At 42.1% G+C, this 16787-nt stretch overlaps 1 protein-coding gene across 1 annotated transcript in view; it reads right to left on the bottom strand.

Annotated features, from left to right (window-relative positions):
• Positions 1 to 300: 300 nt before the first annotated feature.
• The window catches only part of Npsr1 (neuropeptide S receptor 1), a 211111-nt gene continuing 194624 nt past the window's right edge, over positions 301 to 16787 (bottom strand). The window contains exons 6-9 of the mRNA XM_021661948.2: positions 16435 to 16511; positions 9439 to 9525; positions 5715 to 5895; positions 301 to 4928 (exon numbers count right to left, since the gene is read on the bottom strand). Of these exons, the coding sequence (XP_021517623.1) occupies positions 4838 to 4928; positions 5715 to 5895; positions 9439 to 9525; positions 16435 to 16511 (436 nt within the window). The 3' untranslated portion in view covers positions 301 to 4837. The remainder of the gene's footprint in view (positions 4929 to 5714; positions 5896 to 9438; positions 9526 to 16434; positions 16512 to 16787) is intronic.

Genomic DNA, 16787 nt, shown 5'->3' with positions numbered 1-16787 from the left:
AGATATGTGGAAATCAGGCAAGTAGAAAGGGTAAGTGGTATATCTAGCCTATTCTTGAGTTTTGCCTGCTTGTAGTGATTGGAATTAAGTGAGATAAAATTCTTCACTGTAGTTGAACATTTTGTATTCCATTTTCTCCTATTTCTGACACCTGTTCAAAGCATGCATTCTGAGGCTATTATTTATTTATTTTTAATTTTTATTAATTACACTTTATTCACTTTGTATACTCCCATGAACACCTCCCTCCTCCCCTCCCAGCCCCACCCACCCACCCCCTTCTTTATACATGCCCTTCCCCAAGCCCACTGATACGGGAGGTCCTCCTCTGCTTCCTTCTGATCCTAGTCTATTAGGTCTTATCAGGAGTGGCTGCATTATCTTCCTCTGTGGCCTGGTAGGGCTGCTCCCCCCTCAAGGTGTGGTGGTCAAAGGGCAGGCCAATCAGTTCATGTCAGAGACAGTCCCTGTTGCAATTACTATGGAACCCACTTGGACACTGAACTGTCATGGGCTATGTCTGTGCAGGGGTTCTCGGTAACCTCCATGAATGGTCCTTGGTTGGAATATCAGCTGAGGCTATTTTTAAATGCAGAGAAATTTAGAATTATTTTTCCATCTAATTAAACTAAGCTCTTCCTATTGTTAGCCTTGATGTTCGCTTAGTCTATATGAATTGAGTACAGAAGCTTTCTTTGAGTTAATGTTTCCATAGGACTCATGCTTTTCTTTTCAAGTTTGTTAAATTTTTCTGCTTTAGGCATTATTATTATTTACAAAGTATCAATAACTACATTTTAAAAACCCTCTCTTATGACAATTTTTTCATTACTGATTGTGACATTTATTTTCATTTAATGTAATTGTTAAATTTTGGTAAAAATCCATCTATCATGTCCTTTCTATCTATCCCAGCAGTTCTATAATCCTCTTCTCTCATGTTCTTTCATATTTACAGAAAAAAATGAATGATCATTTAAATGACATAACATTACTGTATTCATTATAGTCAAGATGTGGAACCAAATTATGTGTTCATTGATGTATAGTTTGATAAAGAAATGTTGGTTTCCTGTACCTTAAAGTAAAGAGGATGAAAGCCTGTTATTAGCAGCAGCACAGAGAATCTTAAAAATACTGAACTAAGTGAAATAAGCCAGACACAGAAAAACAAATGTCTTGTGATCTCACTTGTAAAAGAATATTGTGGTTATCCAAGGCTAAGGTGGTGGGGTAGGAAGCGGGGGAAAATGTAGGGATTTTCTCTCTTGGTGCACTCTCTCCTGCTCTTTCTCCCTCTTCTGTCTCCCTTTCAGACAGGGCTGGCTTCCAGATCTATGTAGATAAGGATGGCCTTGAATCCTGTTCCTCACTGCCTGTCTCCCAAGTGGTGGGTTTGCAGGTGTCTGCCACTACATCCACCATTATCCTCTTTCAGGCTGGAAGTTATGTATTATTTCTGTTCTTTTAACAATTACCCTGAAAGTTTTACATGCATTCTTGATAAATCAGTGTCTAAACCTAATCTACATTCTGTGTTCATTTAAAGTAATTCAAGGAACCTAAAATACTCCCATTACATTTAATCACTTTTAGATTCATATACAGTTGTGTTGGAAACTCTGAGGTACCCCCTGGGACCTTTTCTGGGAGTCTCTGAGCAGACTCCCACTCATTTAAACATTCTGTAAGGATGGAATTGCATGCTTAAAATGTTAACTGGCCCAGCCTTGTTGTGGATAATGAATTCTTAAACAAGGCATAGCTGTTTCATATTTCTCCAAGAAAGAAGGTTGGCAGCTTGGTAAGGGCCATCTCTTTTTACAGGAATGGAAGTTGCCAGGCTGTAGGGAATAGAGCTGAATACATAATTAGCTATACTCAAATGATGACCAAAAAACAAAACAAAACAAAACAAACAAAAAAAAAAACTAAACAATAACAATACACAAAACTACTATTAGGCTGTTACTAGCAGCAGGTCGGTGTCTTGCCTAAAATATCAACTAACACCCAAGACTAAAATGCTTCATTTCCTGATTAAAAAAAAAAAAAAATCTTTGTTTCCTGTTTCCTCATCAAATGGAGGCCTGCAACCCTTTTAAAACCCCATACTATGAATGTTGAAGGAAGAGACAAGTTCATTTCTGCAGAGATGTCTGAATGAAAGTGGGAAGAAAGCTTAAGATGTATATTGGACCAGTTTAAAGGTACTTTGTTCTCATGATTACCGCAGTGGAAAGTCATTAAAAAGGTATTAGTGTTTTGCCGTAGGGGTGGGGCGGCAGTGGAAGCTGTTGCTTGATGAAATTAAAGCTCAATTAAATTGTGTTGCAAATATGGCCTGGAAGAAGAGACTCTTCCACCATTCTATACTGAATTTATTCAATAAAGCGGAGATATTTTGTGCAGTGACTGGATATATTAAACACATGTGCTCTAATAGCCTGATGTTTGACCTGTCACTGAGGCTGTATAATAATGTACCCACACATTTCTTGACACCATGGTGTGGTAAGTAGGCACCTTTATTTTATACACTACCACTCTGCCTTTTCTGGTCCCATGGGAGCATCAAGGGGTACCGATAGCAACCTTGGGTTTACATTCTAATTTTCTATCACAATCTTTCCTGGTTGGGATGTTAAACTAGATTCTGAGTTCATGCGGTGGCTCTACCTCCAAAACGCAGATGACTCAACCTTGAGTCACTGAAGTGTTAGTTTTCAAAGAGAGGGATGCCAGCGGCAGTACTCTCTGCAGGTCTAATTTAATCCAGTACAGTCTCTAAATCTCGGCATCCTCTGCTCCAGGGTTATTTCGGCCATGTGTTACAGATAGGCGAGGGATGTCCAGAGGCTTGATGATTCACCCATGGTCATAAGACTAATGACTACCATGCTTAAACTGTGTTTCCCAAGTTTGGAAAATAGCGCCGGTGATGATTTCCGACTCCGTATCAATGTAAAGAAAGTTCTGCATAAATGGCAGCTTCCCACAGCAATGTTCCCCGTTGTCTTATTGATCTCCAGGCTCCTCTGGGGATGAGAGACCCAGCAGCCTCACAACAGCTGCCTTCACAGTCCGCAGACAGCACAATAGCCCTCACTGCACTCTCTCTTTAACTTTCCGAATCGATTGATAGATGGTGTGGGCATGTGACAGGTCCTGCAGACCAGAACTTGACAGAGATTGAAAGCATCTATCAAGAGTCTGGGCCTCCTGTTTTGTTAGCCGGGACACCCGCTGGATTCTGCTTGTTAATTGGCTCCTGTGCAGGCAGCTATTTCAGCAGCAGTTCTGTGAGTCTTCTGTGGCTCATCTTGATTTAAAGGAAAATGTTGAAAAGTGCCTCTCAGCCACTCAAAGCTTCTGCTTGCTCACGCTTAGCTGATTGGATGAAGAGGAAAGTAGCTTTCAAAAATGTTATGCAGACAAAAAGGTAGCTCGTTCTATTTCTTCAAACTTAGGGAATACATTTTTGAGAGACAGTTGGTAAAGTGCCTGATTTCTGCCTAAAGAGATGCTTTCCCTAATGTCAGATGGAATTGAGAAAGAAGTTTGTGGAAAAATTGCCACCATGACCTTAAGCAGGCAGTCTTTGAGCTGATATGATAATGAGGAATTGGGGTGCTTTTAAAATAGACTGAGCATGTTGATGACTCCACTAGCAGTCAGCCAAAAGGACAAGAAAAGGTTTAAACTCTGGAAGGGAGGGTTTTTGCCAAGGAGATTTCAATGTCAAAGACTGTATGAGAAGCTAAAAATAGGGTGCTCACGCACGTCACAGGACCGTGGGTGGAGATATACACACAGCCAAATGATGCCATTTCCACTTCAGGCAAAATCTGAAGAAAAAAACGGACTAGAAAACATTTAGTCATATTTCACTTGAATTATACTTATAAATGCTGAATCGCAGACCTGTCAAAATAAGGCCCACCAGCACTTCCTTGCAGAGGAGCCAGATTGACAAAGGCTACAGCACACAGACGGCCAAGAGCTTACAAGAACATCATGTTGGGAAAGCCACAAAGCTAAGCTCCCAGTTGAAGACAATTCTGAGAGTGAAAATGGGCAGAAATGTCCCTGAGGTGTATGGAATGGAGCTCAGAGTGGCTTGAATGTTGAATACAGGAAGAAAACGAGCTTTGACACAGCCTCAAAGAGCTGTGAGTTCCAGGTCTCAGCTCTCTCTCTCTCTGGAATTCATGGTCAAGGGTCTATCACTCTTGGTGTGATTGTTCTGCTAAGTGAGAATGTGCTTGCATGGTGTCCTTGTTTAGCAGAAATCCCAATGCTTAGGAACTTGCTCCTGTCAACACCTCCCATGGCACACAGGAGATGTGTACAGTACCAGGGTCTGAAAGTGAATTGTTTGGCACTTCAGGGGCAAACATCTCATCATGCACAACAACTTCCAAACAAAACTGGTAGAATGCAGTCTAATCTCTGTTGAGTCTTGTATTTACTTTCAAAATTGTATCCCTGATGACTCAGGGATAGTCCTCCTAATATTTTCGCTCGTCTGTGTCATCAGTTCACAAGGACACAGGGCCACCTCTGGTGCAGGTACCAAGCTCTGGGATGCAGGGCTGGGAGAAACCAGGAAGAGAGAAACATGTTTCCCAGCTGATATGAAGAGGTGAAGAGTTCTGTTGGCTAGTGCTCACATTTCAGGTGGCATGACCTCACGAGAAAGTTTGCCTCATGCATCTGCTAGTCGATGTAGCAGTGGGAAGAAGGAAATGGCTCAAGATTCATGCACATACACTAAATCACGATGAAGGTCCTGGAGAACTGACTGAGCTCAGCCTAGCACCATTTGCTTCAGTGTTTAGATAAATTCTGGCTTGGCGAGCATCTGCATCTCATGCCTCTCGCTTCTCTCTCGGTAAGTCATTCTGGAATCCTGTGATCTTTGCTCCCTAGATAAAGTCAGAATACAGAAAGAAAGGGAAATGATTTAACCCCATGAAGAGGGAGCATAGATGTTAAGAGATAATAGTTAAGAAAGGTTGTTAAAGATCAGACGCCTGTTAAGCTAGAACACCCAAGTGTCTTCCTCCACTACTTGCCATTACAGCCCAGTGGACAGCGACATCATCTACCAAGAAGTGGACTCTATCCCCACTTTCATAGGCAGGAAAGGAAATTATGGTGTTCACAGCTCATTTACTTGCCTCGCAGAAGCAGGATCTGAACCTCAGCTGCTGCCATTAAGCAAAGCCTTGAACCATCCTATTATTCTCTCTGCTATGAGTTTCTCCACTTACTTTATACATGATGAGAACAGATGAAAAGCAGCAGAATGACAGTAGTTGTCAGGGGGATTAAGTTTCTGCTCTGCTGCTAGTGATCAGTATACCCTCAACAATGCTCAGCCATGTGAGCCTTACAAAGTAAAGCTTTACCTATGAAGTAGTTGAAATAGCACATATCACATTCATAGTAGGTTTATGCTGAAGTGATTCATGTGGAGAAGCTTCCATCAAAATCAAGGTTTCCCACATGTTTTCTACATGTATAGCTCTGCCATGGCCTGAGCCTGGATTCAAATTCATCAAACTAGTGGGGACTTCCTAACCTTTTAGCACCTCATCTATGAAATGAGGCTTCTGTAACCCACTGATGAGCACTGGGGAGAAAATGAAAATCAAGGTCTAGATGTAAAAACTGCTGGTGTATCTGACACCATTGAGAATGCAGCTTACTTGCAGGGGAAGCAGATAGAGCTGCTGAAAAAACAGTAGATGAGGGGGTTGATGGCACTGTTCAAGGCTGGCAGGTTCTGGATGATCACAGAGGCATAGAAACGCTCCTTGGTGTCTGGAAGAAGGTTGAAATTGTCCAACATGTCAAAGAGGAAGTATGGGCTCCAGCAGCAGATGAAAGCTAGGGAGAAGAAAGCCATTAGCACAGCCATGGTCTGACCTGAAGCATCACTCTTGGTTGGCTGCAACTGGAATTTTAGCAGGGATGTTCTTTGACACTAGAGATCTCTCAGGAATATTGGCCTTGGGTATGCTGTTATGAACAGTTGTGTGTGTTAACATAACTGTCATGTTTGCCTGAACATGTGTATTGGTATGCACATATCCTGGAGACAACTTCCCTAAACTGAGATTATCTCTCTCCCACACCCCCCGCCATCTTCTCTATCTGGAAAGGGAGCTCTGACTCCCTCTGGCGTGGACTTATTGCAGAAATTCTGGGATCTAATAGGCCTGGTTAGGCCTCCTACCCATCATAGTGCTGAAGGAAAATGAGAAAGACCCTTTAGAGATCCCTGAAACAGACAGAACATGGTGAGATCTGACCAGGCATTCACCACTACTTCTAGGAGATAGGACAGAGAATAAAGTGATCCTAAAAATGTTTAAAGCATGACAATAATGATCTCATGTTTCTTTTCTATGTCTAAGTTAACGTCTTCAGAAAAGGCCCACCTACTCTTGTCTAAATCAACTGTGTGTGAGTTCAAGGCATCAAAGTACAGGAGTGGGATATGGGAATCTTTATTGTGATGATTAATTTATGTGTCATCTTGACAGGGCTCTGGGGTGCCCAGGCATTGGTTAAATGTGTCTAGATGTGTCTGTGAGGATGTTTCTGAATGAGAACAGTATTTGTATTAGTAGGGTACATAAAGTACTGTCTGTCTGTCTGTCTGTCTGTATGTATGTATCTATCTATCTGTCTGTCTGTCTATCTATTAACCTGTCATCTATCTCTCTGTCATCAAACTAGCTATCACCTATTTATCTGCCATTTCTCAGGATAATGTAGGTGAATACAGAACCACATAGTCTTGGATACCTGTACACAAACCTATTCTCCTTTTCTCTGGCCATGTCAATGCAACTTTACTTCCCCAGCCATTTCTCACCCTCAGAGTTTGTCTCAGAGAAGAAGTTCGGCATCCATGAGCATCTACATGCAGGACTAACCATCTTCCATTATCACTTGATAAGGATTCAGAAACTTGATTCAGAATTTGGAAATGGGAAATTAACTCATGATCACCCCCCATAGGTGGTATTGATGTCTTAAATGTGAGTCATTCAAAAACTAAGATCACTGTCTTTCTGCACTCTAGGTGGTTAATCCCATCCTTGGAAAAGTTCTGTTGCACGAAGGACAACACTGCCCCTCTCTGTCTGTCTCCATCTCTCTCTGTCTTCCATCTCTCTTTCTCTCTCTCTCTCTCTCTCTCTCTCTCTCTCTCTCTCTCTCTCTGTGTGTGTGTGTGTGTGTGTGTGTTTTACAGGAATGTCAGTCCTCTTATATTCTAGAAGCAGCATCTTAGCCAGCCAATATTGTCTCACATCTCATATACATTTTGAGTGGTCAGCTTGGCATTTATGTATGAAAAGATCCTGTTTCTAGTTTCCCTAGTCTAGAGAGCTAACCAAATTTATAGGTACACCTGAGTATTGATAATAAATATTGAAGCCTTCAGGAATACACTTCCATTATAGTCAGAGGAGAGATGAGTTTCTTTAATTTGAAACCTACCACGGTTTGGTTACCTGCTCAGAAAATCAGGTTAGTGAGAGTAAAACAGCTTTCATTCATGTGTTTCCATAAAAACACCTGTATTGGCTGTCACTTGTAGCTGTACAGGAATAGTCATCTGATTTCTTTATTACTTTTCTAGTGTAGTTGAGGCCATACAGCTACAGATAAAATTGACATTGGTTTATTATAAATTCTTTTCATTTCACTGTTACTCTAGCAAATTTACAGAGCAGTACACTGACTTTAAAAAAATACAGTAGTTAGTTTTATAGATACTTATTATTTTAGGATGACAAAGGGGCATTACAAAAATATTTGTTATAGATAGGTCACTTTGTGCTGATAGTATGCTGATCTGACTGTGTGCATCCCAGTCCATACACTGAGCAGACCTCATATGGCCGTGACTATAATTCCTGATTGAACAGGAACACACCAGTGTGAGAATCATCATCCAGACAATGGGCATCCATGATTCTGGCGTGAAGGCAGGGGATCTCTGATGTCCTCCAGAAGCCTCTGAAAGAGTTCTTAGGGCCTGGTGAACTGTGGACACCTCGGCAGCTCAGCTTGCAATGTTGCTGTGTGCTTATTCTCTGCTGGTTGAGTCACACATGCTGCATATGGTCTACTCGGCATTTTGTAATTTAGAAAGGAAAGATAAGCTGTTTTGGTGATTTGACATACAGCTAATGCTTTCTTGGGGCTTCTAAGTGCTTTGAACAAAGCAGAGATGGGGTGTATTAGCTGAATGATAAGGATTGACACTAACTCCTTCCTTTTCTGTATATGTGTATTCATTTGTTCATATTTATATTGAATCAAATATCAGTAGTGTATAACATGTAAAGCTTAAAAACAAGTCATTACATGAGAATTTATTTACAAACAATGGGATTTCTTTTTTCCATTACATGTTATTAGTAAGTGCTTATTGATAGGAAGAAACTATTAGGATCTATCTTTAAAACCCCTATTTTGATCAATTTTATCATTGGTTAACTTTTGTTCTATTACGCATGAATACTATATTGAAAAATAAAGAGCATGCTACCAAAAAAAAAAAAAAAAAAAAAAAAACAAGTCATTGCCTTCATGGATTTATGACTGTGGCAGGAGAGGTAGACTTAATAAAGAAGTGTGTGTGTATATGTGTCTCTGTGTGTGTGTGTGATTATATAGGCCTCTTGTATATCCCCTTTATTAAGCCATATCTTAATAAAACTATATTTATGAATATGTATCATGTTACATACAAATAAAAACAGGCAAGAATCACCAAAATTGGTAGCATGAATCTTGGGTAAGTTTATTTTTTGTTTGTTTGCTTGTTTGTTTGTTTGTTTGTTTTTAAAGTCTTTCTAGGAAAGCCTGAGGAGGTTTCTGGGAACAAAACAATAGGAAGTAGGCATACAGCTGTCAGAATGTTTTTGACATACAGCAGTGCAAACTGATTTTATGGATCCTAAGTATAGAAAGAAAGGGGTGGAAGGCAAGAAGAGTAAGGGACATAAGCTGTGGCCATAAGGGAAGTAGTATTGACTCTGAATTTAAACATCTCAAAGAAAAATAACAGACATCTTCTTTTCCTTGGCGGGGTTGGGAGGGGGATGCCTTAAATGAAGTAACTGAGTCGGAAACAATTTGTATATAAGCTCTGGGTAGTTCAGTCCTAGTTATATTTTCTCCAAGTGACTTGGTCTGTGAACTTGGTGAGCAACTATGTTCACAAAGAGAAAAATTAGGAGCCAACCATTGGCTCTTGAAGTAGCCAGACACTGGTTAATCCCACACATTTCTTTCTAATGAAAGGCACAAGGGCTTATACCTCATTGCTTCCTTGCTTGGCCTGTCCATCACCAGCTTGTCTTTAGAGTGTTTACACAGTTTTGTAACACAAAGAAGGACGTTGCTTACCAAGGATTACGACGATGCTATACTTGATGGCCTTGATTTTTGCCTTTGAGACGAGCCCTCGGTTGTAGCTGCTGCAGAGTTTGCCATCTGTAGATAGAAAAGGGGGATGATAAGATGGACAAGATGGAGGAACACTGAAGTTCTGACTTTCAGTCCCGCTCATGTGCTGCTCCTCTGGGGCAGTCTTAGACTAAGATGGTTAAAGGTAGCTGAGAGGAGCTGCTCTATTTGCAAATGCCCAGGGGTGCTCATTCTGAAACTCTGCTCTCTTGTAAAAGTCCAACCCACAAGAAACAACAACAACTGAACCTGCAGATAAACTTTAATTATATTCAACTGTCGTCTGAAGGCAAAATAATCAAGGGATGAATATGAGAATCTGTGGAGAAGGGCTTTATCATAACAGAAGTCCATGGATTGAAGGATTATCAAATGCTTGTTGAATAAATCAACACATACTTCTTGCAGTCCGGAAGTAGTGATTAAAAACTAAGGCTGGCTAATAGCTGTAGAAAGTGCAATAGATCTGAATGAAATGACTAAAGAGAAGTTTGAGACAATGGCCATAGGACCTCTTGCCCAAAGGAGTTGTTACTCTCAGAACTTCTCATCTTGTAGGACATTAAAACTTGGCACACACCCACTGACTAAACACGGGCAAGGTGTTAGCTCCCGGTTTTTACTGGGTGCCGTGGAGTTGGAGCTGACCCCAGTAAGCACAACTAGAAAGGCAGCCCAGGAAAGAGCTGGCATTTCGCCAGAGAAGCCAACTGCAGACCCCAGCTGTCCTTGCTATTTTGCACTTGAAATTTCTTTTAATCATTGTTGAAATTGGCCAGAAGTTAACCTGTGTTCTAAACATCGGACTCGTTCCCAATACCATCTAGCCTTGTCCACCAAACAAAGCACATCTGACAATAAATATAGTTGGAATAAAAAGGCTCAGAGAGAGCTCTTTTTCTTATTTTCTAGAAATTTTCCTTCAAGCGAGAAATATGCCATTCTCCACAAGGATAGATGGGATGAGAGAGACACAACCAAGGACAGTGGAGAGAGCCATTTCTTGTCCATTCCGTTCTAGTAGATGTGCTGGGGGAGCTGTGACAGAGGTGCAGAGAACATCATGTAAACTCCAATAAGGAGAGAAAAAAGTCCAAAAGGAAGGACGCAAGGATGGGCATGGGACTGGGTAATGGAAAGCTGTGGCATAGAGCAGGAATGAGGAAGATGTGCTTTCAGAAGCATAGATTTACCTTGCTGAGATGTTGCCTAAGGTTGTGTGGGAATTGGGGTAGAGGGAACCACTGAGGACAAATTAGAAAGACCTCAAATGTCATTGTGAGAACTTTGGCGTTTCACCAGATAGCAGCTGCCTGGATACTTACAAGAATTTTTACAATGTGGCTATTTCTCCATTGTAAGGAAAAGCTATTACTAACGAATGGGCTTTATAGCTACAAAGAACTAAATACTAGCTATGATTATTCTTACATCTTCAGGTTGGGTCTTTAAATTATTCTACATATTTCTCAGAATCATAGCACCTTAGCAGCGTAAGAGGATAAGTGCTCCAGAACTCTTCCACAGCAATGGTTCTTGACTGGCGTAATTTTGCCTTGCAAGGACTTTGGAAATTTTTGAATATATTTTAGGTTGCCACAACTGTCGGTGGATAGGAGTGGGAGTGCTGTTATAGCGAATAGAGGCCAGAGAGTGCTTTTAGACATCTTCTAAGGCCCAGGATAGGCTGCTCCCATGAACAATTAACAGTTCACACTTCTGCAGTTGCTAAGTGTGAAGAGCCTCATTTCCAGGGCTGTGTCACGGGAAGGATGCAGGCCTCAGGCGCAGAGCTGAACAAACCCTTCTTCTCCACCAATGACTGGATGATTGGGAAAGTTGCCTCAAATTCCCAGCCTTGGTTTCCTGATTTGGAAAATAAAGTGCATCTCACTGAGTTACTGTGAAGATAGAGAGGTATTTCCAGTGTCAAGCTCTGTGCTGAACTTGTCAGTCACCTTGCCACTCGGAATAAATTAAGTTTTAACAGTGTTTGGGGATGAGCGTGAGCTCTTGTTGAAAACGAAAACTGACAGAATTACTACCTAGATAGTCTGTTATACAATGGTGTTGCCATAGACAGCAGGAGATTATCAGGGTGAGATTATCTCCACGGGGGCTAGTGGATCATATTATGTCCTTTCGAAGTATCCCCACATGCTGGCCCGAGGTAACAGCTGGTCCCTAAACAGTGTGGCTTTGAAAACTTAATTTGTCTTTTAGAAAAGTTTTTGAGAATGACATTTGTGCTCTGAAATCTTTTAAAATGGAAAAATCTCAACACTTTCCACAGGGCGACTAGATGACAATATCATCAACTCCCTGCCCTCTGGATCTCCCAATGAGATCAATGAGAATCTTCTTAAATGCGACCACTCCAGGAAATGCGAAGCTTCCAGCTCCAAAGACCACTCTTCAAAGAGAGCTGAGTTACAGAATGCAGGTAATTCTCCTTTATTGGGAGATAAAAGGATTATTTCTACACAGGACCTGGCACTGAGCTGTACTGAAAGCAGTGAAATTCAGCTGTCGCCGGATGAATGGCTTGGGAAGCTGGGAGGCAGCGGCCTCATTAGATCTGAGGCTGGAAAAAAGCACGCTTGCTAACACAGCCTTAGTTCCAGCGTTCGACCGTAGTCATGCCAAAGAGCTGGTCTCCAAGGGATCAGCTCCAGTTTTTCACCTTATCAAGAATTCAGGCTCCCTTTGGAGTTACTAGGATCTCATTACTTCTTATGTGCGTATTTATGTAATTATGTAATTATTGTTGCTGAGAGCAGAACTTGAATGCCATGATGTCTGGGTGAAGGTCAGAGGACATCTTTGTGGAGTTGGTTTTCTCCTTCTGCCTTTACCCAGACTCCGTGAATTGATTCAGGCTTGAAGAGGAAGAGTCTTTATCCACCAAGCCACATGGCTTGGCCCACAATCCCAATCTCCATGCAGCCCCAGGACCTGGATGTGGGCACTGGCCCCTGGCACCTTAAATCATGGTGAATTTCCTTCCTGTTGAATTGGCAGAATCCTCCTAAGAACCTGGAATGTGTGCAGGTGATTTACTCTGAAACAAGGCTGTCTATCTGGAGACATGTTAAAACAAGTGAGTTTCATGTATTGGAATTTGATGCATTTCAGGTTCATTTCTTTAAAATATGAATATTTTAAACTTTTTGAAACTTATTAATTAATTTTGATCAATAAGAACTTTTTACACACAAATATAACCTAGTTGTCCCTGGAGCTTATCAGTTAAATGTTTATTATTATTATTATTATTATCATTGCATTAATCATCCTTTGCTCAAGTATGGGATGGGCTATTTCCTTTCCAGAATCCTTCTGGTGCTAATTTTTCTGGCAAACCCAAGAGCACATCTCAGAATGTCAGAATGTCTCCAGATGTTCCTAGGTTACCACTTTCCCAGGCCACCCTGTTGTCCTGAGAAGGTCTGTATCTTGCTGCTGTCCTGGGCCTCCCAAGCCATTCCACCTTGCACTCTACTGCCAGCCACCCCACTGGAGAGGCTCTGGCTTAGGTACAATCTGTACAAGAGCTGCATCCTCTTTAGAATTATTCCCATGAGCTCTCTGAAGATGCCTGTGCCCTTATGTAGCTGTGCTGCTCTCTGCTTCAAGACTCTTGGTCCACATTCAGTCCGGGGGCTGCGGATGGGTCAGCAACACTCCCCATCCCTAGGTACCTGCTCTCACCTTCTGCTGTGAAGCTGTGACTTCCCTCTCTGTGCTCTACTGCCCTCCAGGGCCTGAGCAGAGCTGAAGAAGCTTCCAGCACTTTTGGCATCTAGGTCTTCACATCCAGGAGTTTCCCCCTTCATGACCACACTTAAGGAGCACGATTACTTCAGAATTACTTTCCAAAATTACTCAGCCCTTTGAGCTTAAAGTCCTGGGAGAACTTCCTGACCTTTTCTTGTCTTGGGGTGTGCCTGCTCACCCCACTAGCGAGCTTCCTTGTCTGAACCTTCAAGATGAAAAAGAATTCTGAGGCTTTTCTTCAGGAGGTTTTTAATCTCAGTACTAACAGGAGTTAACTGAGGAAGTGTCAGCAAATTTGCTGGTCAGTTGTTTTTGTACTCCACACTCCAGTTCAGGCAAAGAACTTTGGTTCCAAGGGATTCTTGCCCTCTTCTGGCTTTCCCAGTACCAGGCATGCTCGTAGTGTACATACATACATGCAGGAAAATACTCATAAAATAAAAATACACATGCTTGTCATTGAGAAGGGCTTCACACTGAGGGCGACTTGGGCTTGGCAGGCAGTGTTTACAAACCGAGCTTGTTGTGTTCACACTAATCTTAGCCAATGTACTTTGCCGATGAGCAATAATCCCGGCATGCCAACACCACTGGAGATCGCATTACCAGCCAGCTACTGAGCTTCTTGGCTGTTGTGACACATGGGATGTCAAGGAAAGTCCACTGATGAATAAAATACTGACAGGATATGATATTCTAAGAATAGCAGCTGGCCTCATTCCAGAGAGAGGTCACAGATGGTGACAAGCTAAACATGGGTGTAATGGAGGCTCAAAATTCTATTAAGTGGTGGAAATTGACAGTAGCCATTTCTAATTTAGAAAAAGGCAGTGCTGTGCATACTAGTGGGCACAACTTCTTTAAGAGGCTTTGTACAGATTCGATACTGGTTGGGAAAGTCCTATGTTGTGACTAGAGAATACAATAGAAAGGGGATATAAGTGGAAAAAGAGAGAGAGAGAAAGAGTCAGTGCTTTCCTACAGTGATGGAGAGGCCTACCAAAGATTACCTCAGATCTCTGGCTAAGCTGTGCCTAGCTCCCTTTTCCGAGGGGTGAACTCAGGAAAATGAGGAAAGCTTCATCATAGCTTATTGGGTGAGGAGTGCAGGCAGAAGAAAAGCCACTGGGAGTGAGGAAGGGAAGGTGAGAGCTCAGTGGGGTAGGCAGGAAAGAGCACTCCAGCCTTCTGCAATGGGCAGAAGTCAGAAGATGGAGGATTGAAGTCTGGAAGAACAACAGGACCAAATCAAACACTGACCCTTGGAATATAGAACAAACACTTTAGACATCGTCCTGGGAGGCTGCTCCAAGGAAGTGCTATGCATGATATGGTGGCCAAAGACTCTGGGTTTGGAGTTTTACTAAAAACAGGTTTTATTTTATTTATTTTCCCAAATTGGAGCTTTTTCAAAGTCATTTATTACTTCTATTTCTCTAATTTTCTTCCTCATGGGAAGTGGCTGGGCTTCGGGGGAAAAGCATGGGCGTTCTAACCAGTCACATGCACTTGACTTCTGGTCATGTCACCACATGCTCCATATAGAAACAGCAAGGAGCCTTGCTTTAGCGCCTGTTTTTATCTGCAAAATACAACCTTGCAAGTTGGGCAGGAATCAGACAGATAACAAATGGAAGGATGTCAGTAGCCAACAGAAGATGCTCTGTCTCTCCCTCTGCCCTGCCTGTGTCACTGGGATACAGGGCCTGAGATCTGTGCCTGTTTGTGCCCATTGCCTTATAATGCTTCTAGCTGGCAGAAGAACATAGCAGAATCACCTGCATTAAGATGAAGATGTCATGATTCACATTCCTCTTCGAATTCTCCAGGGAAAGAAATGCAGATACTCATGCCTGATAAACCTATGGATCTGTTTGACCATCTTATAACACATGGGGGAAAAAAAACAAAACAAAACAAAACAAAAAACCTAGTGTGAAAAGCCATGGTCCATCTATGGCTGATGCATATTTAGGGTGACCAAGTCCAAACAGAGATTTAGACAGAATCTAATATAGCTAATCATTTAACTCACTGGAGCCCAGGGAGGTCACATGACTTTGTAAGGTGGCATAGCTCCCATTGCTAGAGCTGGAGCAGAAGTTAACTTCTTTTGAAGTTTTATATAATGGTTTGTGGTTCTTGTCTGAGTGCAGATGGTTTCTCTCTCTCTCTCTCTCTCTCTCTCTCTCTCTCTCTCTCTTTCTGTCTCTCTCTCTGTGTTTGCAGTATATATGGTCTAAGTGTGTGAACACTTGTAGATATTTTGTGCATGTGGGCCTGCAGGGTATATGTGTATTCACATAAGGGTTTGAGGAGCAGGAGACCTAAACAGGGTGGTCTCATTCTATGTAACTGCCACATTATAGGAAACCAGTAACTTTCTTCTTTCTGGTCCACCAGTTTGCTTTGTCTTCTCCAGTGTAAACTGACCAGGCACAGTACTCCTTCCTGGGGATCAGAGACACATCCATTTCTCAGTGTTGTGTAGTGATGCCATGCAACTAAGTGAAATGGAACTTGGGGAAACGTCCTAGAGGCTGTCTCAGTGTCAGTCTTTTTTGGGGTAGAATGTCAAGGAAAGCATGTAGACTGAGCCGTGCCTGACTTAAGACTTAAGATCATCCTGTCGTCATGTGGTAGATTTACCCATTTCTGAACTCAAGACAAACAGAGAAGCCCTTCCTCAGGTTTGATAGATGTGTCCTGCTTCCAACGTTCTTCCTGCCTGGCCTACAGCTGGGCAAAGTCCCATGATACCTCAAAACTGCTGAAAGGGACAATGCTTGTACAGTTCGACAAACCTAAAGTACTATTCTCTTCCTTCTCCCACTTTTTTTTTCTTTTTGCATCTTATTTATTTAACTTTCTGGTATCCATTCTGTCTTTCTAACATGTAAATTCTCAGGACCTCAGGCTGGGCAACAAGTGCCCTTACATCCTTAACCATCCTGCCAGCCCTCTCTTCCCAGTTTTTCAGGGAGGCCAAGTAAAAGACAGAGTAAAAATCTCTGGACAGATTTTGGGGGTTCTGCTCTGTTGCTGGGTCCTGTGATAACCAAGCAGGCTTGGGGATCCAGGCAGTCCTAGCTCACGTTGCTGGAGGAGCAGTTCTGCAGGAGATAGCTTAGTGGAGAGTTGAGAAATGCAGAGCCTTACCCAAGCAGTTGGAAATCACCGTCTCGTGGGCTTTGCTTTTAATCCAAATAGTTCGGACCACAAGGCCATAGATGACGCTGCAGAGAACATAAACATGGCTGATAAGTCCCTGGTGTGAGAATTCAGAAAGCCTACCACTCCCGTTTCTCACTGGGAAAGGTAGAGGGGGAAGGGTCTTAACTATCCCTGACAACTATGCTTGCTGACCCTGAAGATACCATAAGATTGGATTCATGGAGCTGCTGTTTCCTTAAATGAGATGAAAATCTGGAGGAGGTATATAATCCATGTATTCAGAAGTACAGTATTGGTCATAATTCAAACACAACCTTTGGAGGTAAGGATCATCTACC

This window comes from Meriones unguiculatus, chromosome 1 (assembly GCF_030254825.1).
Source record: "Meriones unguiculatus strain TT.TT164.6M chromosome 1, Bangor_MerUng_6.1, whole genome shotgun sequence".
In the NCBI taxonomy this organism is placed as follows: Eukaryota; Metazoa; Chordata; class Mammalia; order Rodentia; family Muridae; genus Meriones; species Meriones unguiculatus.
The sequence above is the reverse complement of the archived record's forward strand: the minus strand, read 5'-3'. Positions and strand labels throughout refer to the sequence as shown.